The sequence below is a fragment of the Bombus pyrosoma genome, linkage group LG1 (assembly GCF_014825855.1).
Source record: "Bombus pyrosoma isolate SC7728 linkage group LG1, ASM1482585v1, whole genome shotgun sequence".
Lineage (NCBI taxonomy): Eukaryota > Metazoa > Arthropoda > Insecta > Hymenoptera > Apidae > Bombus > Bombus pyrosoma.
Window position 1 is genome coordinate 15525428 of NC_057770.1, and position 25323 is coordinate 15550750.

A 25323-nucleotide genomic window follows, 5' to 3' on the forward strand; every position below is an offset into this window, starting at 1 on the left:
ATCATTAATCATTCTTAACGGTCTATTGTATATCGCGTCGTAGCAGCTGTTTCGTAACGTATAATCATTCGCATTCGTAAATATTTGTAAATATTATTTTAACCGACAAAGCTACGTTTCCAGACTGATTTCAAATTCCAAATTTTATTACTGTAATTATAACAGTAATTATAGCATTCCATTGTTCACAGCGCTAGCTCCAGAAAACGTGTCCGAATACTTTCGCAATTGTGTTCGAAATATTAGACGATCGCGATAAATTTTGGTGATGCAGATGCAATATAGACGTTGCAGGCATTATTAAAAAACGGTTAGAAGTTTTGTACGTTTTGATTTTTGAGAGTTATTAGTCACATGTTACTCAGATACTTCATTTACCGGTAGATCAACAATGCGATTGTGAAATCAGTTCCGTCGATGGAAGAGTTAGTTCAACATCGCGCTGCATTTCAGTAGTATTATATCCATAAAACTAAACAGCACGTTAACTGGCAATGATCGCTTCGTAAAGTACGGGATAAGAATTGTTATGTGGATTTAGCGACACGGACGGTGAAGTACAATAAAGCTACATGAGCAGTACGGCGTAGAACAAGAGAAACGTGATCTTCATTGCCTGATAATTTATATAACGAGATACGAGATTTTTGTACAGTATCCCAGTTTTTTTCAGGAAAATGATATTAGCATATTGTACGAATGAAAATAAGAAAAAAATGTTGCAAAAATATAGACACAAAACCGCTTTAGTAAAAAGATTAGAACGAAAGTAACCGATCAATTATTGTTTAATATCGGTATACATTAATGATATTTATCTAACCTATTTACTCAAGTTAAGTTGATAAATTGAGATTGCGATGATATGACTAGTATAACACTAACAATATTGACAGTTATTAAGTTGTGTGATCTCGTATAAACATGCTACGAGAGTTTCCCAATAGAAAATATGCCAAAATTTATTTTATTTACGGTTTCACAAATGTGAATGCTTTACATGCTGTACGGGAATATCGGCAAAGGCTTCTCAATAGAAAAGTAACATATAGTTTAGGAGAGTTCGTGAACGATTATGTGAAAGCGGTTATGCCGATATCGTCTTGTTGAAATGATCTGGGATACCTTGTACATTGTGGATTTAAATAATATAGGACCTGTGACGAAGCGTTAAAACGCAGTGAAAACAGTGCCGTGTTGAACGCTGTAATTTTCTATGCGAAATCTTTAATTCTGACATTACTTCAAAGAGAACGTTTTATTTAGCAAGGAATAATGAGGACTAAGAAACACATCAACAACGGTAGATATTTATTTAAATGTATTATGTATTTGTTTTTTCTTCTTTTTTTTTTTAATTATATAAGTAATATATTCTTTTCATATCAACATAATGGAAGTGGATTAACCTTATTGATACGCATTGAGATCTTTATAAAAATAATTTTGTCAAAATAGTAAGCATTGAGTCGCGATAAATTTTTATCTGCTATTTTAGGAACTCGTAATTACTAAATGATTGTATCTGTCGTTAGCTCAACCGGCAACAGTAGACGAGCATTTTCAACTGATCTTGCATGATAGGGAAATTATTGACCATGACTTAGAAAAAGTGACACCGGATGATCTACCTGAGTGGTTCGATGAAAGGTTATTCAAAATGTGAGTAGAAAATTAAAATAAATAATAAAATTTCCCTCGAAGTGTAAAATTGTGACAAGCGAAGAAAACATAAAAGTAATTGATGAAAATTATAATTTTAGAGGCCAGGAATATTATAACGGAAATTTACTAGGATTTGCAGCTGCACTTGCGTCGGGCCTCATAGTGATATTAGCCGTTCCAGACATACTAGAGGTAATTTACATACTAACTCATTTTAATCCAATTGGAAAATCAATTAGTTTCTTCTATATCGGCATCACAAGATGTCAAGTAAGATAAGTTATTCAGATTTTAATCATAAGACATACTGAATTTCACGATTGCTCCCTATAATTTCATTCTTTGGATTTCTGTATTGCTAAATTTAAAAATATTCTTGCATATTATTTTCAAAATCCGCATATTCGATTAAAGAAACTGACGAAAAAATCAGAAGACCAAAATAGATATGATAATTACTATGTTACCCAAGTAAGAGGATGTTTTTTATTTTGAAGGTTCTTCTTTTCACCAGGCAAAATGCCACGGTCAACTTGTCATTTAAGCGATTTTCCCAAACGCTGTTACTCATGTATGCACTCTTTCACTCGGACATGCTCGACCCAAATTCGAAGTGAGTTTCAAAAAATTCCGTTAAATATCGCATAAAAATATATATAAATAAATATTTCTATTGAAGATGGTACAGTGCGCTGAACGCAATTCGACAAAAACACGTGAAAGTCAGTAAAAAGCGTGTTCAGCAGAATCTCCATGGGATATACCAAAAGGACATGGCGATCACGCAATTCGGTTTCTTAGGATACGTCTTTGTGTGTCCCGAGAAAATTGGACTGGCGTACGCTACTGAGGAGCAGAAAATAGGTTTTAATCATTTTTGGCAAGTGACGGGTCACCTATTGGGTGTAAGCGACAGGTAATAGGTCTATAAAATATACAAAGCAAAACTGTAAATTCCATGATAAGAAATGGCTCCAATTGTTGCGATCATTTTAGGATAAATATTTGTAGAAGAACGGTGGAGGAAACGACAGAACTGTGTAGAAGAATTCAAAACGAAATATTGTCAAAAAATTTAGAAAACCCGCATCCGGAATTTTTACGGATGATGACAAATATAACCCATGGACTCTGGTACATCGACCTCTCAGTGAATGAGGACGCTGTTCTTTCTCTTGCATACAATCTAACGGGAGTAAAATGTTAGTGTATTAAGTTAGTTAGTTAAGTATATTTTATTTACTTTTATTAGGAAGGCGATACTGAGTTAATTTTCTTTTTTAGATATAAAGCCCATTGGGTGGTACTCTTATTTGAACCAAAAGATTCGTGAATTGATATTATACTCATGTAGTAAGTAATTGCTCTTTGCTAGAAAAAGGAATTAAAAAGTATGTAGAAATGATAACATAATAATAGCATAAAATACATCAGATTTAATAGATTTTGCTCATAAATCGATCTTGAAAGTTAAATATTAAGTTGCGTAATATGTCCTGTCACGATTCTTTAAATTCTTAGATACATGTACTTACTCAGTAGTTCGTGCGGAACCTAAACATCGCATTTGTCCATCATACCAAATTTTTTTTAATCTAATGCAACCAATTTGTGTGAAATGTGTAATATATTGGTAATCTCTCTTGTTGAACGTCTTAGATTTTGTCCAATTAAACTTGCTATTTTATCCACACTAATTGTTATCGGCCTGCCACTTTGTTTTCGATCTTCCAAGTTGTAGCCTCTATCATTATATTTTCTAATTCGTCTTTAAGTAATACGTTTGTCAATGGCATTATCACCATAAATATCACGAACTCTTTTCTTTATTTATTCCGCAATCTCTTTCCTACAAATAAAAAGCCATCAAATGCTGAAAATGGATACTCTGATCACTCATTTGCAGATATTGCACATATTGCACATATTGCAGATGCAATACTTCCAGGACACACTTAATTCAATATCTTCATGTATCCCAACTGTTATGATATAAGCAACAACTCCAGATAACGTTTCCCGAAAACCGTACCGCCGTCATGCCTTACATTACAGGCTTATAATTACCTAAAATAAAATATTTCATACATTCCTATTCCATACTTTTTTAATAAAATTGTTTTACAGATATACCGTTCATTGGTTGGGTGATACGACAAATATTCAATGTAATACTAGTAGTGTCTTACTGGATGCTAGAATATTGTCCACTGATACCAATGTTAGCATTTGGGAGAAAAAATACAAAACTTTGTCTGTATTCAAACAATTAATATTATTGTAATATACAAGATGTTCATTAACAGATGGGTTATTAAGGAAAATGTAATTGGTTTTTTTGAGTTAATTTGTAAAACTAAAATAAGATGACAATCGAAAGTAAATAAATTGCGTTTTCGGCTTTGTTCTTTAATTATTGACAATTAAAAATTAGTCGAAATATCCCTGTGTGTGAGAGAACCACCTTCCATAATGAAAGTAGATTAGCCTAAGCAGCGGGGGGCACATGAAACGTCAAATCGAACGATACATGAGTAGCAACTTATCTTACATAAGAGGAAAATTATGATATTTGAAGACGTAATATGCACGATGTTCTGTAAGAAAGAACGTAGATTTAACATTATACCTGCTTACTTATTAAAATCCATAAGGGCATATCGAAAACCGCCTCATGGAATTTTCAAGTAGGGAGCATTAACTCTCCTCTAATCTTTGGTGCCATGAATAATTAATAAATAATAGCACGTGTACATAACGATTATACGAAATTCTGTGTGATTTTTCTGTGGTCAGCCGCTGTCAGGACGATCGCGAAGTGTGTGTAAAATTTATATAAGGATCACTCCATACATTGTTTTTATATATTATATATGCTATATATTAATATATAATATTATTGATATTAAATGATAAAATCAAAACATGTTCTAAATGGTGGAATATTTGATAAATTCAATAATTATAAAAATATATAATACATGTACGCAGTTGATCTGCCAGATTAAAATTGTCTATTTATTGAAATTTTGAATGAAGTACAATTTAAATGTCTACAATTATTTTACTTCTGAAACGAGTTCGTTCAGAAATGAGTAATATTGTATATACAAACATATATATTTACATAAGATACATGTACTTATCTTCGGTAGGAACTTTATTCTACGTACGTATACTGTATCGATAATGTCGCATGTGACAGGAAAATGATAAGAGATCATCTAACTCTCGAAATAATGTAACACGAGAAAGAGTTACATGCATATCTATCCTATGCGTTGTTTATACATAGCCTCATCGATACACATATCTACTGCTTAATCATCAAGTGCTTTACAGATTTGTATTATCTATAGTCGATACCACTAGATTTGTGACCGACAATGAAACGAGCTATGATAATAATGCTGATCACCAGAGTTCGTCATGTGTCACATAACGTTAACTAAATATTTAAATGGTAATAAATGGGTGATTAGAAATTATACAAAATCATAATTCATTAAGACAGAATGAATTAAAGATAATCTGTAGATAATATGTAGATTTGTCGTTTAACTAATGATTGACCGTTTCAGAAAACACAGACAACTTTTATTGTAACAAATGGTAATAAATGGTTGATTAGAAATTATACAAAATCATAATTCATTAAGCCAGAATGAATTAAAGATAATCTGTAGATAATATATAGATTTGTCGTTTAACTAATGATTGACCGTCACAAAAAACACAGACAACATTCACTGTAACAAACAGAAGAAGAAAGACATACCTTTTCAGAAATATATAACATACCTTTACCGGTGTGCATATCGATAAATCTATTGTAGTGAAGAATCATCTGAAGGAATATCGTGGAATGAAAATCCTAATGATCGTGCATTAACGACGCATTTACCATTTCCTATATATCGATTATTAACAGCATTTAATATATCGTCCGATAGCTTTTTACTTCAGAAACACATCAATCGGTCATTCAATCGAATCAACCACTTTCCAGCTATTTCCTCCATGCCATTCCCTGTGTCTGTAACTGTCAAAAATTGGTCATTCTATCTGGCGGCGAGCATACCCCGATATCCCTGTCCAGCACTGGCGATAATTATCAGTTGCAATTTGTCTGGCACTGTTCTCCGCTCTACTCCACCCACAAACACCGCTCGAATCTCCACTCTTGCGCGCGTTCATCCATTCGGTGTGCCATTATCCCATCTCTCGCCGCGCAACGCCATCCTCTCCCTTCACCCTCCCCTTTCAGGATCGCAGGATCATTTTTTACGCGAGTCGCGTGATTCCATGTTCGCCGCATCTTCGATGCGAGCTGGTTAGAGAGACTCGCGTGAGAAGTAAGTCTCTCTGCTCGCACACACCTTCGTGCACCGTGCCAGGACACGATCGCTCGCGTGCGCGCGCGTTTAGTTCGACTAACACACTGAATCACAGCAACACACACACAAACAAGGAAACGCACACCTGCTCGCTTACTTATACACGGAGGAACGGAGGCGTATATAACACGGGTCCCGAGTACATAATACACAGCCATATATCCTTCTGTCCCGTAGCTACTCTCCCTCGACCCTGTCGCCTCTCTTCTCGGTTCCTCTCCTCGTTCCTTGGCACACCGGCCCTTCCCGTCCCTCGCACCAACGCCGCAGCTAGCGAGCCCCTTCCTTCCCGCTCCTCGAACGCCCGGCGTCTCCGCGCGCCATCGAGTCCTACTCATTCCCCCTTTTGCTCGGCTTGCACGACCTAAACGAGATGACTCGTCGCGAGGACAGAGGAGCGGCGTCAGAGGAGACGCTGCTGCCGCCGTTGCTGCTGTTGAAGAAGAAGGAAGATGTGAAAGCAGGAAAGAAGGAGGGGAATAGGTATCAGAGGCCGTCCAGAGAGGAGAAAGAAGATGGCCCTGCGGCCCTCGTGTTGCACAAAGAGATCCGCGAGACCGTCCGCCTCTAAAGCTCGATCCATACGCAGCAACGGCAACGTGGCTCCGAATTGTTTTGCGCCGTTGTAAATTGCCAGCCGCCCTGGCTGCCACTATCGTCAACGCCTGCGTTATTTCTCCCTCTTCTTTCCAGAACTCACTATTAGGGTTATTTGAATCACCCAAGATTCGACACCTCAAAATTCCATCTTGAATTTTGCAGCGAGTTGTTGAACTTGTGTATAATATTATATGACACTATTAGTCTTTAATTGTATACTTAGATATATACATATATACATACATGTGATTTCTATATAAACACGAATACGGATGAAAGTACGCTTTTCTGAAAAAATAGATTTTTGTCATGAGCATGCTTTCTTCGGACACGATCACATACCACTCATAAGTTTCGATTCGTGTGATTATCTTTTGCGAGCTTTTCTTATTAAGAAATGGATTGACTCGTAGATAGATATCTATGAAAACGAAGAAGTGGAAATTGTGAATAGTTCGGTGTTTTAACGCGGCTTCACGAGTTGAATGATCAACGTAGATTCCATGTGATGTGTCTTTCTACACTTGCTTCGTTCCATGTATTCCACCGGGTTTCATACGTACGCAGTACATAGTACATATACACGCTCTCCGCAAAGTAGATGAAATATCATCATGTATCGTATTACAATGTTACCCGGCATCGATATATAGCCGCGATACGAGAGAATTCCGTAGAACATATGTTTCAAGGTGCAGAGCGCATTAGCGATAAAACTGTCTTGTTTCACGATTCGAAGGTGAATTCCGAAGTATGAGATTCTCTCGAAACTAGGAAGAGACGATCCCGGAAACTGTGTCAAGGTTGCAATAAATATATTCACGTCGCTTTCAAAGAAATCAATCTTCGTTAATCATTTATGAAATTTTACTACGTGTTTACATATAGTTCAAACATTACAACCATACACACGCATATCTATTATACTCTGAAATGTATCTGTTTGAAAGTTATCAAATCTTGATGCCTACTTATTCTCCAAAATATTTACTTTCCGCTTGACTACAAATCTCGTATTTACAAGCCCCGCGAACCGGCCAAGTTTCTCCTGTAAACAAGCACCTATGTACATACATACATATATGTACTCATAGAAAAATACTCTGAACGAGTATATATACGTTCTCGCGCGTATATAAATCACAGAGATTCCATTCTTCCGGTACGATTTTCGATCTTATACCGTGGCTGTGTGAAAACTACCAAAGATTACGGGGTCGGCTGGTCGCCGAGGTTCGTGCAGAAGCTATTACGAGACATTATCTCGCGCAGGTGTCTGGCCGAGGAGAAGGCGATCGCCGCGCGCACGACAGAAATTCACGTAGTCGGTAAGAGGAGAACGTTCGTTAGGCTTTCACGAGTTAAGCTAGATAGCCAGAGGCATTGCGTACGATCTCCAGCGCGTATCGCATCCACTCGGACGACGTGCCTTTTTTCCCTTCCTTTCTCGTTCCCTGTTCACTCCCCCTTCCGCCACCCCCTTTACCATCGCACACCCCTTCCTCCCGTTCTCTGGCTCGCTACCCCCTCCCTCCCGACCCTTCCGCGCGCCTGGTATCCCTTCCATCGTCTTACAGCATCGAGGAAACCATCTCTTCTCCCTTTCTCCCTCACAACGTGTCTTTTACTTACTCTCTCCCTCTGCCTCTCTTTTTCTCTCTCTCTCCCTTTTCCTTTTCTTCTTTCTTTACGCGTCGTGGTTCGCGAGGTACGCGACCGAACCAACGACTCCTCTCTTTCTCTGGATGAGAAACGACTGTCCTCCGATACTTTCGAGCCGGCGCAACGACGAACCTGAACACGATGGCGAAATGCGAGCATCCGCGGCCACCATGGGGAGAAAAAATAGGCGAGGGGACTTTCCTCTTACGAAGGCTGCTACTACGAGCTCTCTATCTTTTTCTATCTTTTGTTCGTCTTGGTTCCTCTGATTTGTCTGATCTCATTTCTATCGATGCGACAAGTCGTATACGTACGAAGATTACAGGAGGAAACCTCCTGATAAATAACTTTTTGGTGATTTTCACGATTAACATGAACTTGTAAATTTAACATGGAACTGATTGACAATGTACTGAATCTTAAAACAGTGAAAAGTAGGAAATGTGACTTGTCGTATTCTTTCCCTATGATCTTCATATATTCTATGTATTGCGCAATCGAATGCAAATTAATAAGCAATTACAATTACCTGATCATAGCTAGTAGTTCATTTTAAACGCGTGTCGATTATGCTTAACGACGGTATGAAATGTCTCGTAACGTATGTATTAGCATACGCTATTACGCAACCAAAATAATACGAATAGTTGCAAACGCTATTAATACCGCGGACAAATTCTCGGCTACTTTAGAATCACGGCGTTCTCTATCGGCGTGTACACGTGTGTCTCGAATCAGTTTTCTGTTTTAGCGGATATTGGGAACACGGGTTGGTATCTCGAATGAAACCGAGGGGCTCGCTTTTCTCTTTCTTCGGATAAGAAATGAACGTCCGCCAATGCTTTCGAGTCGGCGCAACGGTGTCGACGAAGGAGCACGATGAAGGCGATGACAAAGTGCGAGCAGTTGTAATGAGTTTCCTCAAAGTCCCTCTATTTCCAAGATTACATCGGAAGGTAGAGATGTAACAGTTGAATTCGTTGCACGCTTGTCAGCTCTTTTCCTCAGACTCTACCCCCTACGCTATATTGACTAGATGTAAATAAGGAAATGCATTATTACTCGATGCAACTAATTACATATTGCGATAGCTGACGTGGAAATGCATAATCACATGGAACACTACTACGACGATGGAATAACCCGTGTAGGATGCTAGCCGTTCGATTATTGTACGTTGATTTAACATTTATTATGGAAACGTATTTACTCTAAATCTATTGACCATGTCATTTCTTAATCCAAATCTTTTTATTGGATCTATAGTTAATAAATACAAATTAATTTCAATCGGATAATCTTAGTATTTGTAAATATAAATGTAATATAACTTATTTGTAACGGAAACGATAAAAAAAAATTGTTATATTCAGGAGATTTGCCATGTAAGCGATGAACCAATTCGTTTTCGTCGTAGTTTGTAAACTTTAGTTATACCGTAGTAATAAACTGTTGTTATCTGTAGGTAAAAGTGTATTCGCGTTTTATTCATGACCGATACGTATTTCTGTGAATAATAAGTCTTGGAAAAATTGGTAAAGATTTTTACAACATCTTCAAATATTTTAAATTAAGATTATTATAAAAGATGACGAAATGAAGGTTCGTAGAAGACCACGATAAGTCTAATTCCCTATTTTTTACCGCGAGGCAGTTTTATGATTCACCACGTTGCCAATCACTGCGGTATTACAAAAATTTTCTTTATATTTGGTTTTGGAGATAAACATGTGTTTTTGATACCGTCAAAAATTTTCAAAATATCAATTATCACATAGCAAAAAGTAGAAAGCAGAATACATGAAACATAGTGTTATCTTCGAAATAGTTCGAACACGAGAGACATGTGTTCTCATAGTAAGAAACAGGCTATCGTTTAATTATTGTCCTATTGGTGATATTCAATTTTGGTAAGGACTGAGCTGCGGCGTTTCAACCACTGCGTGGATCGAAGAACGTCCTGAAAAAACCCACCAATGGAAGGGCTCGGTCTCGCGTCCTCGCCGATGCTATTTACGTCGGCGTGGTTCAATCATCGTGCAAATACTGACCAATTTTTACGACTTGTCGTACCTTTCATCGATCGAAAACGAATGATCGATAAAGTTTATGAAACGTTCGTTGTGTCGCTGTATCAATGTTTTATTGGCCTCTTCTATGTCATGATGCTTTCATCGGAGAAGCAAACTGAAGAGTTTGTGAACACGTGTGTGTTAAGAGGGGTTGGTCGAGGAATCGAAGCGAGTAAAAAATAGACACCCGTTAGTTCGTTGGGTCGCGCAGAACCGGTGTACGCTGTTCAGAAGCCAATTAACGTAGTTACAGGGAGCAGAGTTCGAGAACAGTGAAGGTTTTATTACGATTACGACAGAAGGGTAACGAGGTAACTGTATCAACCTTATCACAGTTATCCGTGCTTATAGTAATAATTCGTTTACGTGTCGTTGCTCATAAGAAAGAAACTAGAAGGACCAGATGATTTTCTTAAATCCTTACATCAATATTTCTTTCCTTTTGTATTTCGCGTGGGTGACTATAATTTTTCTGTTGCAAGTCGTCAATTCGAATTTATCGTGGGATTTTTAAGATTTTTCATGTTACGTTAAATCTAATTAGTAACCCCACAACAAATTTGTCCCGACAAATTCCATCGACAGAAAAATCATGAAAACGCCGAATTACAAATTGTTCGATGTCGTCAAACACGAATACGATCGAGGAAACAAAAGCCACACCGATTTGCCGTTCAAATACTACACGGTGGCTGGAAAAATGCAACGTGTACCGGATGATACGTACTTACACGATAGTACGTATTGGTGTAAATCAGTGGACACCCGTTAGATGGTGTAACGAGGGGAGGCGGGCCAGGTGGTCCGTCGGTGCGAATATCCATTATAGATTCGGCGGAGTGTAGCTGTCGTACGATCCTACTCATTTTCCGTGTATTCGTGCAGCGTATTTCTGGCATCGATGAGCGTAGGTCCATCGTATTGGTAAGAGGTTGTGTTTGTGTCTGTGGAAGAGGCGAGTTAGTTCACGAGGGCGCCTGTGTCGGCGCTCGCGGCGCCACCGGTTCATTCCGCCATCGGCGCCCGCGACGTACGGACGTGAAAAGACGCGAGCACGGCTCTCGTTTGGGCGGACAACGTGAAGGAGTGGACAACCGTTGCATATCGCGTACATACAACAAAACAAAAACATCGGACACGCAACACATCGATTAACGCAAGATTCGTCGGTCATATATTACGGGTGTTCCGAACGTGATATACATACGTATATGTATATATATGTATACATATATACATATATATATATATATATATACATTCGTAGCGTGTGAAATCAGTGCGACGGATATCAGTGAGAATTCAGAGAGAGGAGAGCATCGATTGTCCTTTGTGTGATCGTCGTTACTCGGCTTCTTGTTCCTCGGGACGCCACCGCGACGTGTCGTGCCGGGGCTCGAACGAGTGAGAGTCTCATCGTGGGCTTCGAGGTCCAATTGCAAACGTCGTCGTGTTATACCTGCGCGTCCCTCTCACAAAGTGAGGCTCGTCGAAGGTCTCGTCGTCTCACCGGTGGCTGGGAGACGTGGAATGATATTTCGTCGAATCGGAGGTGCAGCCAGGCTCGTTAGGCTGCGACGTGACACGCGAGCCGAGTATTTGATACGTTAGGTAAGGAATATGCTGCGTATCGCCCAAGTCGATAAAAAGAAAAGAGGCCGCGTTAAATCGTGTATATTCGTATAGTGAAACAGTTCGCGCGTTTATTCGTTTCCGATTCTTCGCAAAAAGTGCAACCGATAGTAGTCATAGTTCACTGAATCCTTGAAATTTGAGGTTGTGACACAGTTGTGCTTCGGTAACTAAAGAAATCGATAGATCGTAAATCGATAGGTGAGACACGGTCACAAGCGATACAGTCATTAGTGTTTTTCATTCTTTATACGACGTTCTATATATGTATGTGTGTTTATCAGATGTCCATGTATGATTGGAAAAGTGCAAGCAAGATAAAAGGTTAGATACAATACGACACACGAGGACCGAATTTGTTTAGGTAAGATAGAATAATGCAGTTAGTTTCAGAGGGATGTCGATTTATGCTACATCCTCTTTCGTTTTCTTTATACGGTATAACATTGCCTCTGTATATATATATATATAAGTATGTGGTGCGCGTCCTGTCTTGTTTCGGATTTTATTGTCCGCTCGAGCGGCGATCAACATGGAAACGTTCGAACGTTTCCAAGCAATCGAGAAAGATTAACGTGATGACGCGCGCGTTGCGTGACAAACGTGTCATCTTTCGACACACTCGAAATTCTTATACTACTAATGCTTTACGCGCGTACGTGTTTCTTTTTTTTTTTTCTTTTAATACTGTGCATCGCCGATTTACAAACTCAAGTCAATGAAAGAAAAAATATCGAAACTCAAAGGTTGGATGAAAAACGTAGGTCTTCGAGGATCTTCAGAACCGTGGAAACCGGAGAACGTTTAAAGAAGCACGGTGACGCAATTTTCGTGCAGGTGCAATTACATGGCAATCGCGCGAGGCACGTCAGCAAAATCGAGAGCCGTCGTAACGGGTCTTCTTTGGTTTCGCGGAGCGCAAACGCCGTTTTACCGTTAACGACCTAAATCGACGCCGAAGAACGAGATGCGCGCTCTTTTGCGAGTTCTTCGTGAGAGCACTTCTTACGTTGAGTACGGCTGGAGTGGTGGAGGCCGAGGATGCGCACCGACTCTTCGTGCATGGCAAAAGTTTTTTCGACCGTTTAATTTGATGACTTCAGAGTCGCTTTAAGGGAGCAACTGATAACACGCCCGCCTCCCATCATCTATCAATCGGTGTGCCTTCGCGTTGGACACGCTTCGCATCCCAAAGTTCCACGCCAATGCGGCCTGCAGCGTAACATTGGCGTACGAATTTTTAAACGTCGATTCCATATATTGGGCGATAAATCATTCGAAATAAATACTTTTTCACCGATTCGTTATGCTACCATGATAAAAGCGACGAAGAATTTTAAACAAGAACTAGAACAAATGCTCGTAGAACGATCCAAATTCGTAACAAAATTCAATACGACTAACTGACGAAGAAATTGTACATCATTGAATGTACTATGTATCTTTATCGATGATAGGTAACCACGCAGAGGGAGGGAGTGGTGGGGGGATCGGTCAAATGATAACGCAACGGAAGCACGTATACGTCACTCATTCGACCATACTAGGCACGCTCTGGTTTTCTAGCGAAAATTGCGGGCTCGCTTCGCCGCGTAATCTCGACTACCTTGATGCAGCTTACATCGCTGACAAATAGATCGATAACATTCGAGAAACAGTTATATCCCATCGCGGCTGCCGCTACGCGTTCGGCTTTTCACGCGTGTCGGTTTATTTCCGTGTTTCGTTTCAACGATTCTTACCTTTTCAAGCGTAACGTTCTGCGGAATATCTTCGCCTTCGTTCCTCTGAATGTGATTCGCGAAACAAAGAGAGGGAACAATTTTTTCCTCTTTTCATGGATAAAACTCGCGTATTTTTCCTTTTAATGCTTTTATCCGGTTGAAATAAGAAAAGAAATTCGTAGAGAGCTCGGTTAAATCGTCTCTGCCGCTCGGTGGAATTCGAATGTTGGCAAGAATGGACTTCGAGAGGTTTAGCGGTCAAGCGAATTCGAGGATATCTTCAGACTGGTAGACTGGCGGACGAAATGACCTAGGCCGTTCTTTTACAGTGTCACGTCTGATTGGCTCGATCAGCCGTTTCTACCTGTAACTTTGTGTAGCTCATCTTCAGTTTGTCGTGGAAGTTGGAACGCGGTGCCAGCATAGTGAATTTAGTGTTTAGTTTCTCGTCAACTTTTTTTCTCTGTGTTTCTCAACCTTCTGTGAGTATATACATTTCTGGCTATGAGTATTGGCACATCTGTTAGATACGTTTGCTGGAACACTTTAACAAATTTTACAGTAAATGAAATAAGAAACGACTTAGAATATTTTAATATATTGCATTTAACGAAGCGAAAAGTAACACTCACTTAGCTAATTACTAGAAAAATCTTAAGATAATACGTATATAGATTTAGGACTGATGTGCATATAGATTCGATGAAACACGCAATCTATTTATCACTTTTACCAAGAGACGATTTTCTCCGATTTGTCCGATCGATTCGGGGGTTTAAGCCTGCTATCGTCTCGATCGTAAAATTTTAGCATTTCATGTCCGAACGATATTAAATGTCTCCGGGGCGAGATAAAGAGCGCAGAAAAGACAAAGGGGGCGTATCTTCTGTAGAAGGATCGATCGTCTTATGAAATCGAAACGTGACTAATCGCGGAAGAGGAGTCGCTGTTACCGAGCATGGTATCGTGCCAGACGAAAACGTTTCTCCGCCTCGATAGTTTCGATCTGACCAGGAACGATAATTGTTAACAACGAACGGCCGTTCGAAAAACCGACGAAATGTTGGATTCAGCAAATTAAACGACGCGCTCACCCTTCCAGCTGATGAATCTCGTGACTAACCGGCGTAATCCGCGGAGCGCAATTAGCATACATGAATAAAGAATCTATGAATCCTTTAAGTCAACTGGCAAACGCCGGCTGAATGAATAGATGTTTGTAACTTGTTCGTAGTGCGACGAATAGGCTCGCGTTTGTTATAATCAAACCTATTTATAAGGTGAAACGTGTTTTCACGCGATTTTAATGCTTTCTTTAATTCGATTAAGTGATTTAGTTAAGTCGTGTCATATTAATGCATCGGAAAATGAAACTTAACGATATTTTAGTTGATAGTCGATCGCTTGATATAACATAAATATTATGTTAAAACTCGAAACTTATGTTAAAATTCGAAACACTCTTCTGTTATGTTTACGCGAGTATCGCAGTTGTGATTTGAAAGAAAGGAAAGTAAGTCGCGTATCCAGTCGGCTCATTTGCTAAATCTAAAGCGACGTGTAGGATTTCCAAACGATCTTCGCTGATGCTACAGTGAGTGAACTTTCATACCCGTTAACTCGACGCTTTTACTGCTTCCGACAAATTGTTCGGCAACGTGGTGACCTTGTTTTATTGCGAGCCTAGCCATAGTCTATTCAAAATGCGTTTTACGAGCTATTAACGAACGTACCGTAATTTCCTGGAATAACGTCCGAACGAAAATTCTTTCCTCACGAATTCGGTCCTGTAAAATCGATTCCTTCGTTCTGTTCAAAAAAGAAGCACGATAAAACGCGACGTTTACCTCGAACAGTCTTTAAGAGCTCGTAGCTACATCCGATCATTGGAATTCTACCGATAAAAAGAAACACAGAAGAATAAAAAGAGACACAGAGACAGAAAAACAGGGAGACGTGGTATCTTATATTGCCGGTGGAACTCGAGACACGCAGGTAGCGAGCATAATTTTCTATCTACCTACGAACGCCCCGTAAATTGATCGAGGTTACGTCGAGCGTATTTTGTTATAGTGGAAAAGGACTCGTATACGCCTCGAACGATTCTCAGCCGCTTATTACCGGGCTTCGTTCGTTCGTGCTCAGTCACGCAACGCGCCACTCGGTATCGTGGGATTCGCTGGTTGTCGAATGAACTCGTTTACGAACTCGGAAAGGACGAACTCTGTGTTGCGTCGTCGTGACTGTGTCCACGTTTTCGATGAAAATCGATCGTTCTCGTTGTCGTAGTCACAACCGTTCTCGTCGTCGTCGTCTCCGTCGCCACGTTGAAAAACGTTGAACGTTCGCGCGCTGCCGCGTTGTACGAGACGTTACGTGCCCGTTCGACCTTTCCCCGAGCCTCTTTTGCAGCCTTCGTTCCAGGGGCAAAAAGGGTCCCTCTCCGTTCGCCTCTCTGTCTCTCCACGCGCTACGGTTTCGTCCTGACTCTTTACCCCTCTTTTTCTCCACGCGGCTCCCTTTCTTTCTATCTGCTAGTTCACCCTCCCTCTCTTTCTGTTCCTTTCTCCGTGTTGCTCGTCCTTTTTCTCTCTCTTTCTCGCTCCCTCTTTGTCGCGCGCGGTAAATCGCTCTCGCACTCGACAAGAACGGGGCGAGTTCCCGAAATAATCGTGCGTATCGATCCTCACGCGGGGCGTGCAGGGTGAATTTATTCTCGTGCACGGGGAGAACCAGAGACTCGTACAAGCTCGCCTCGTTACTTAATCGTTCCGCGTTAGAAACGAAGGGTATATAGCGTGGAAACTATAGCGACGTAGTAGAGGCGGTAGCGTCTCCTGCTTGTTTGTCCGAGAAATATATAACCGAGCTGTTTGTCGGTGACACAGGAATAACGAGGATTCGTTGGTCAGTTTGTTCGGAAAGATATTCTACAGTGGTAATTACGCCGTCTATTATGATACATATTCGATGTGTTTTCGTAGCGAGCAGTCGAACATGGGATAGTGCATGTGTCGCTTGATAGTATTCTCAAGTTGGCAGGCCTGACTGTTTGTTTCGATCCCTGACGTGCATTCGACTTATTCATTTTACCACTTTTCGAAATTGGCGACAGTTTCGTGTGGAATTTCAGTTGTCGCCGTAAGCGGAGAATGAGAGCAAGTGTTATCGTCGGTCGATATTTGCGGCAGCACCGGTCATTAGATCCGCTTTAACGGCGGGGACACAGTGTGTGACACGCGGAAACGTGCACTCCTCGACCATTTCCGTGGCGTTGCGTATCGTGCTCGCGAACGCGCTATATTTCTTTGGCTTGAGAGCTAGATCCGTGGAACGCCGCGATCGTTTTACGGAGCCTCCTCCTCGTGTGTCGTATTCTGGCGCGAAGTCAACAGTACATAATCGTAAAATTCGCTTGATCGCGAGGCTAAGAACTTAGAAACAACATGCGAGTCCCGAGTGTTCGCTTCGCAAGGAACGCCCAAGGTACATATTTACCGGGTTGGTAGACATTCTGTGAATTCGCGTATTTGCGCGTCTGTCGTTAAAAAACATGACCCGCATCGTCTTACGTCTCTTCTCTCGTTTCTTCGTTATTTTTCCCGGTCTCCGGAGCACAGGTAACGACTAGTCTCTCGTATTTTCGTTCGTATTTTCCTTTTTTTGCTTTCCTTTCTCTCTCTCTTTTCTCTTTTTTTCTTTTTCTTCTTCGCGGCGTCGCGGCGGAGAGAACCCTTGCGCGTTTTTTCGCGGGACATTGTTCGGCGCGCGTTTTGTCCGCACGTCAGCCATCACGGCGTATTGTATTCATTGTTTAGAGGCTGTTGGAGCTCTACAGGCAAGAAGACGGCAAGAGAGAGAAGGGCGCCTCGTAGTGGCTCCGAAGGAAAGGAAAACTCACCGTTCGCCGGCTTATAGACAACGCCGGGCTCTTGCTTGCTTGCTTTCTTTCTTTTTCTCCCCCGTGTTTCCCCCTCTCCCTTTCACTCGACTCCGAGGCTTGCACGAAATCGCGTGTCGCTCCCGTACCGCGTAGAAATGTCGCCTCCTCAGGATCACGAGGTTCCGTGATCGCAGCTGTGCGCACAGCCAACGTTCTTCCTTCTTCGTGCGCTTCCTCTCCACCTACGGCCCGTTGGAAATTCAATTTCTGTGCAAACAAGTGAAATCAAGAGGAAGCGAATACAGGAAGAGAAACTGGACACGGAGGGCACCGCAAGGTAACCGTGAGGAAACGTAGATAAAGAGAGGAAAGAAATTTACAGTTGTACCGTTCTGTGTATCGGACCAGTGACACAAGAGAGAGAGAGAGAGAGACGGACAAACAGAGAGCGAGAGAGAGCGCTTATTGTTTTGCTTTGGAAGAAACGCATTGGAGAAGGAGAAAGAATTGACAGAGGCAGACGCAAGCGATTGCTCGTGTTTGTATACACGTATATACTGCCTACGGAGTAGGACAAAGGGCACGTGTGGGACAAAGATAAACGCATAAGGACGGAGAGAAGAAACTGGAAAGGATGCGTCCGATTTGTCAGTGATCGAACGTAGGCCTCGTCGTTATTGCTTCGTGCGTGGGTGAAAACAGTGGTGTCGCTGGAAAACTGACCGAAGGAGAGAGAGCGAAGAGGAGGAGTAGGGGAGGAAGGGAGGAAAAGCGGCTGGCGGCGGAGGCCACTTCCTGTGGGCGACGACAAGGTACAGAAAGCAATTTCAATATCAAATATATCATTTGCTCGTTTTTGAAACCTAAGCTAAACCAAGGGTGTCGTTTAACGCCGCCCTTGGTAATAGCGGCAATTCTCGCAGAAGTAGAGCAATTGGCGTTAAGTTGTATTTAGAACACCCTGTTAAAATTATAAACGCTCTCCCATGGAAAATGTATCGACATACGACATACATATACGGCATATGGGAACTCGATTGAAGTTTCCGTATTTGTACGACGCGAAGAATCAAAATTAGGAAAGCGTTTATTATAGTGTTCGCAGCGTTTGTATTCTATACGCGTGCTAGTAATCTCGGACATATTCGTTATCTTGTTACTTTAATTATCATTTATCGGGGTTAGCAAGTTGGCAGTGCGCGCGTCAGATGACGCGAGTCATTTGGATCCGTCTGCAAATCTTTATCTATCCATCATTTCGTAACACAAATCTTTTTCTTTTTTTTTTTTTTTATTTAGTAATTTACATTCACAATTTGTCCAATTTGGACATTTGGTGAGATTTTTTAGCTGTTTGTGGCTACCCCCAGCGGGGTACCATCTTCGTGTTTGTTAGGTTATGTCCTCTGTGAAATAACACAAATGTAAACACATTTCGGGAACTGAATAATCGTTCGTTGCGTACCAACGAATTCTCACATAGGAAAACGGAATCGTAAAAGCTTAGAACAGAGCCGGAGAGTAGCGTGAGTGAATAGTAGCGTAGTTATACATGGCCACGGGAGATTCAAAAGTTTTCTGTTTACCGTTACTAATCCTGAGGACTACCTCCGTTAGGGTCGTTCTCGGCGACGAGTTGACCGTAGGCAGTTTTAGTACGTGCTATTAGACTGTGCAATCTGTAGCCCGGAATTTCTCGCCGATAAAACCCCGAACGAAATAGCAGGTTATTTAACAGGAGAAATAATCGTTTTTAAACAAGCGTGTACTTCATTCCCGTCGATACTAAAATCTTTTACGCCCTGGCCAGTTTATACGAGCGAAGAAGACCCACCTTTTAAGAGAACCGATTTAATTAAATAATCTTTGTTATTACATGCGGTTCGTAGATTGTGTAATAATCAGGTCGCTTCGCGAGAACACACTGAAACGCCAGACGTTTCATCTCGAAATGGTTTTAAATGACAATGACCACCATCGAGTCGAGTTGGTTCTCTCTGTGTACCGTAATACTCGATCGGCGCTCGTTCTCGCCATTATGCTAATGAGACGTATTGTCGTCGTCCATGGCGGCCAAACTACTCCTCGTTCAAGGAACCCGTGTCTGTTAAAAAATCCTTTATTTCGACTAATCGATTCCACGTTATCGTTCAAACGAATTACATTATGCAGTAAAATGCATACTCGCACGATACTTGTGTATTTACGCGTCGATACGGCAATACAAACTGCGTCCCTTTTTACAAAAAATAATGAAAGAAAATAAAAAGGGAAGAAGAAAAGAAAAAAGAAAAAAAAAAAGAAGCAGAGATATACGCAGAGCACGTTGCACGGAATTCGCTGTTTGCAACGATGTCTTCTCTATATTTATTGCGTAATGCTTGAAATTTTTGTTACGGCCCGTAGTCACGTTGGTCGTTACACGCAGCGCCCGTTCGAAAATCCCCGATTATATCGACGTCGTTATTCACGACGGCGCGCGACAGTTGTTACTGCTCGTTACGTCTCCGGGTGTCTCTGGTTTATTTAGAATTTTGAGGTGCGCTCGCGGCCATCGCGCGTATTTTTTTTTCCCCCACTGAATCCCTTTTCCTCTCTTTCGACAGAGGGATAGATAGAGAGAGAGAGAGAGAGAGACACGAGAGGCGCCCCCGTATGCAGTTTTTATTTCCGGTGCGTTAAAAGCGGTACGAGAACGAGAACTCGCTGACGGGTGCAAACTTCACGCAACGAAGAATAATCGCTTGGCGCCCAAGCGTCGATTCTCGGAAGCTGAAAATTTTTCGTGTATTTTTTTCCTCGCTCCGGAGACGGCAAACGATAGCGATGTCGATGATAACGGGAAAAGCGAACGACGCTAACGACACGGTCGCTGTCTGTACGATACCGTTCGTGATAATCGAATTCTCGTAACGGTTGACAATGTCTATCGATTCATTATGACATTAGATGTCGCCTCTCGCGCAGAAAGGGGAGAAATGCGTTTACACCGAAGCTGTCGCGTGATCGATACGAGAGCCGACCGACCGACTGCCGCGTGCGCTCGCTCGCTCGTCTAAAAACTAAGAATCACTTCGACTCGGTCACGAAACATCTCCCTTGTTCCAACTACATAGCAGGGAGAAGTAATTTTATTTGCTCGTTTCTTGGGTGACAGCGTAGTAATTATGGTTTTAGAGGGGAATAATGATGTTTGACCTCGTTATCGAAACTGTCTCTGTATATAAAGATCGTAGAAAAAAAAAACGTGATAAGTGCGTTTTTGGTAATTCTTTTTATTTTAATTCTAATTCACTTTATGACTGAATGAAATAGTTCAAAGTAGAAAGGATCTGTTAGATCCGAATAGATGTGGCTCTTAAGATAAATAATACCTTGATATTTTTAGTACTTGAACGTTATAACAATCAATGTTCTTCTTTATAAAACATAGGAGATCTAACGTTTTCTGCTGCCTATTTGCAGTCTTTATATATTCAAGTTGAAGTTAAAATGTAATATCATTCAGAGAACATATCTGGGCTCATTTTATAACGTCACTAAATAACATTTGAATATTTGATAGATAGGAGATAATCAAATTTACTTCATTAAGTTATTAAAATTGAATTCAGCTAATGGAAAAATTCGAAACATTTTATTCCCCTTGTTATTCGCTTTTCATTTCAAGCTGAACAACCATTAATTGGTCCACTTTCTTTCTAAATTCGAATACGATCGCACTCTGTCGCGATTCTCCAACGATCATGCGCGATTGCAGCCACCCTGTGGATTCGTCGTCGATAACTGTTTGTGTGTTTTAAGTGTTTTAACGTTGACCTTGCCGCTCGGCATGCTCGCGGAGGCTCAAGATATCGCTGACGGATATTATATGGTACAATGGAACAATAGGGCGACTACTGTGAGATCGCGTTCGCGCGTACAAAAGCCATAATAAACGAGGATGTATTAGCAATGTGATTCGAGTTAAAATCACGCCGAAACGTACACATCCGTGAGTTCGCTGAAACGTGGTGTTGCATCGGTGGAGGGAAGCAACGCATAGTTTAGCGAACGTAAGAGGGAGACAGATAAGTAGGGAAAGGGGGGGGGGGAGGAGTGGGATAAACGAAGACAAACCGATAGAGAGAGTAACAGGAACAATGGAATCCAGAATTATTAATGCCCGTTGAATTAATCACTTCAAATGTACGACCGTTAACGTCCTTACGCCAAGAGTAATCTATTTTGATTAAGATTAATTAATCAATTATCCGGTAAATTACCAAGTCTCGGAGCAGCGGCGACTCGAATTGTTTTTACATTTTCATTCCGCGAAACGAGCCTGCTCATTTTTTCCTTCCCCCCTTCTAGTTACTTTTTTCCGTGATAATAATCGTGAAATGTAATTATGACATTTATTATTGTAGCGCCTTTGTAGCGCAAGGGAAAACGGCGACTAAAAGGAAGGAGAACATCAACGGGGGAAGTTCCGTCTTATTCGTCGTATCTCGTAAATACCTCCAACGTCAACGTCGAAAGAAAGTACATATGTACTCGTAAAACGTTCGATTCGACTCGTTCCGCGAGTTTATTGTTTTTACAATAGCCGCGGCAACGCGCCCTGCCGGAGAGAATTCGTTTCGCAGCCGAACGCGACATGTTCTTTCGGTCCTCGATATAACGAGCAACGAGCGAGCAGGAAGTAAAAGTGCAGTTAGTGCTTGTAATTAACGCACACACGGTCTGCGTGCGTTTTCAGCCGTCGAACGGAATTATGTATCTTTTCTTCGCGTCGATTCACGCATAAACGATCCTACTTCTATCCGTCTTATCGGCGCAACGATTAAAAACATTTGCAAGCCGCATCTATCACTCGATAATGAATTTCGTTCGTTAAATAATAAGAAGCCTTATTTTTCACGGGTTTCCGTATCGATACAATCCGCGTTCCCAACGTATTTAGACGCCTCGTTCCCTCCGATCTTAACACTGTCGAGACAATAGAACGAACTATCCGCGTCGACCAGCAGCGGTCGGAGATTATAACGCCGGCACGCTTATCTAATTATCATATGATCTATTGAAAGAAACGATTTAATTTGCACAAGGTGTGTAATTATCGGCGAACCTGGAAACTGGAGCGATTTAATTTCACCGAGACAAAGAATCCGATAAGGGGCTCGTCCGTTTGTTGCTCAAAAGTGATACACGCATCAGATTACGCAGCGGTGGCGGTGGCTATCGCGGCTGCAATTATTCCTCTCGCGACACGTACAAACGCGCATATACACTCGCCTTTATTTCCTACGGCCGTTTTTCAGACGCGCGTATACGCTCGTGCTCGCGCTCACGCGCGTATACCTGTCTCTCGCACGCGATTCCATATAAGAAAGTCGATGGTAACGCCTAACGTGCCTTCTGAAACTCGATACATATGTGTGGTACGGATTCGTGGCACACGAGCGGCAACACGAACGAACACACATACGCACGGTCCACACATGTACGCTATTCCTCGTTCCTCTATTGTGTACGAGTACACACACGAGGCCCCTCGCACACGGTCACCGCGCGAACGTACGCGCGGTCGAGGTTTTTATGCGATAGTGTGTGTGTACCCGGTGATCCTAGTTTGCTGGCAGCTGCCATGAAAAAACCGAAAGCCGGCCTTTTGCGGCCCTTCCCGAGAGATCCCGGCTGTCCATGGCCCCGTCATGTATTCAACCTTCGAAAACGGAAGAATACGAACGAGCGTTTGTCTTGCTCTGTTCGCTAACCGTGACAGCCGGATATTGGGAGGCGAAGAATATGTAGTACAACAGCGTAGTTTCGAGATTTTCGGGCAACCTTGATTTTCTCCCTATAAAATGTTAGGTTCGAAAGTTTCGTATTCATCGAATAAACGATGTTTATAGGAAATATTAGAACAAGGATCGCGTATGTGGTTCTTGTTTGTTACGATTTGAATATTCGCTGTGAATAAGAACGGAAAGGGTCGCGTAACCGCAAAATGGGAGCATAATCAGTATCAGTGGTTTCGTGCGGATCGTTTCGTAGTTAATAAACATCGAAGAGGAGAGGTTACGAGCGAGTACAAAGAAACGCAAGGACCGACGTTAATTACGACACATGGAGCATTGAACGAGTCGCCGACGAGACCGACTAATGCTACCCTATTCAGGATTTCCACGTTATATTCTGTCTCCCTTTCTACATTGAAATCGCGCTCTACTTTTCCTATTCTCGTTTTATTCGACAAACGGCCAGCCCTCTTGTTATTGATTAATGTATTCGGTATTCCGGATCAACGATGCGCCGACTTCCTCTCTATTCTGTTTCTGTATCGCCTCCCTCTTCGTCTCCCAATCTTATCGATTGTTTTATTTTAACTGGCCGTTATCTCTTCTACGCTACGCTACTGCGGTCTCTCTTCCACTTACGTTTCGCCAATTGCCGGCTTAATGACGGGTGTAATTCCGCGATTTCATGTCAGATTATTCCTCGCTTCGTATATACATATGTGTTTACTATATCGTCTTTTTCCTTTCCTTCTATTATGCCAGTTAATGACTTGATGCAAAGACACGCTGCATTGTATTAAATATGAGCCTTTGCAGAAACGTGTTTCATTATCGTCTTAATTCAATTCAATATCTCATAATAACAATTCACATTCGTATTCACCATAGGATTGTAATTTATAGAAAAACGCAAACAGTTCTCCTATACTACTTAACCAACCATGTTATCTTATCAGCCATGTGACACACATACGTTGCCGCGATCATTGATCGCTGTTTATCGCATCGATTCTTACCAACTTGTCCCTCCACAAATCCGGAGTTTCTCGTTTACCTTTCCACTAGTTTCAAGCGCGTAGGGATGCTACTCGGTAAATTTGGTTCCGTAAATCGTCGTCTATTCGGCAACAGCCCGCCATATTCCCTGCATCGATGTTAAATATCCTCCGCTCGACTTCGTCTCGAATTTCTCTGGCCTATGTTTTCGTCTCCTTTCGACTTGCAAAAACGCAGGCATTTCGCCGGGTTTCTTGGTCTTCTTGGTCCTTTGCGAGAGCAAACGAACGCGCGCGTGTTCCATCGAGAAGGAAGCGGTCGAGCGAGAGAAAGAAAGCGAGCATCGACTCGAAGCGGAGATGACGAGGACGCGCTGGCAGTGATCTCTCTTCTTCTCGCGGCATCTTTCTCTGCGGGGAAAGGGTCCTCTTTCCCGCGCGTGCACCAGGTTCTGCTCTTCACTCGTTCTGTAATCTGTACGGCACGGCGGGCCGCGATTGGACCGCGGGAGGGGTCGTTGTGGGAAGGGACGACGAAAGTGAGAGAGAGCGAGTGGGATAGAGGTCGGAGAGCGAGGAAAAGGGATGCCGGGACGATGGCAGAGAAAGAGGATGAGGAGGAGATGGCGGTGGAGGGAGGGTGTTACCGTCGCATTTCAGAGAGGACTTTAGCGCTCTGGATGGAGGTAGGCTAGCCTAGTGAGCACCAGAAGGGATAGAGAAAGAGATACGCGAAACGCTAAAGGCGAAGAAAGAGAGAGAAGTTGGCGAACAGTGCTGCGAGTAAGAGGGAGAAAAAGGGTCGTGAGAGGAAGCGAAAGAAGACTAGGGGATCCACAGAGCCGGCACGTCTCTCTGGCTATGCTGTATGCCGTGCCGGCAGGGTACCCTGCTTCACATTGCCTCCGTC

At 41.9% G+C, this 25323-nt stretch overlaps 2 protein-coding genes across 19 annotated transcripts in view; both read left to right on the forward strand.

Moving 5' to 3' along the window:
- Positions 1–191: 191 nt before the first annotated feature.
- On the forward strand, positions 192–4078 carry LOC122571031. 2 transcript variants are annotated; one of them, XM_043734208.1, is made up of 10 exons: positions 192–310; positions 385–649; positions 1155–1303; positions 1536–1662; positions 1764–1857; positions 2163–2278; positions 2345–2581; positions 2662–2867; positions 2950–3018; positions 3793–4078. In XM_043734208.1, exons 3-10 carry the CDS (start codon positions 1276–1278, stop codon positions 3936–3938), a joined length of 1023 nt encoding a protein of 340 aa, XP_043590143.1. In that variant the 5' UTR covers positions 192–310; positions 385–649; positions 1155–1275; the 3' UTR covers positions 3939–4078. The 2 variants fall into 2 exon arrangements, with proteins under 2 accessions (XP_043590143.1, XP_043590152.1); XM_043734217.1 differs by lacking the exon at positions 385–649.
- A 7342-nt stretch (positions 4079–11420) lies between these two features.
- LOC122570392 (bromodomain adjacent to zinc finger domain protein 2B-like) overlaps positions 11421–25323 on the forward strand; it is a 225839-nt gene continuing 211936 nt past the window's right edge. For 14 of the 17 annotated variants that reach the window (XM_043732668.1, XM_043732641.1, XM_043732762.1 and 11 more), the window contains exons 1-2: positions 11421–12007; positions 17571–18447. The gene's annotated coding sequence lies outside the window, so the exon portion shown is untranslated. The other 3 variants (XM_043732659.1, XM_043732649.1, XM_043732676.1) reach the window with 3 other exon arrangements.

Bases quoted from the DNA above. Each gene is read 5' to 3' on its own strand.
- LOC122571031 (XM_043734208.1), top strand. From the start codon at position 1,276: ATGAGGACTAAGAAACACATCAACAACG. The intron at 2,279-2,344 runs GTGAGTTTCAAA...TTTCTATTGAAG, and splicing joins ATGCTCGACCCAAATTCGAA to ATGGTACAGTGCGCTGAACG. The intron at 3,019-3,792 runs GTAAGTAATTGC...ATTGTTTTACAG, and splicing joins ATTGATATTATACTCATGTA to ATATACCGTTCATTGGTTGG.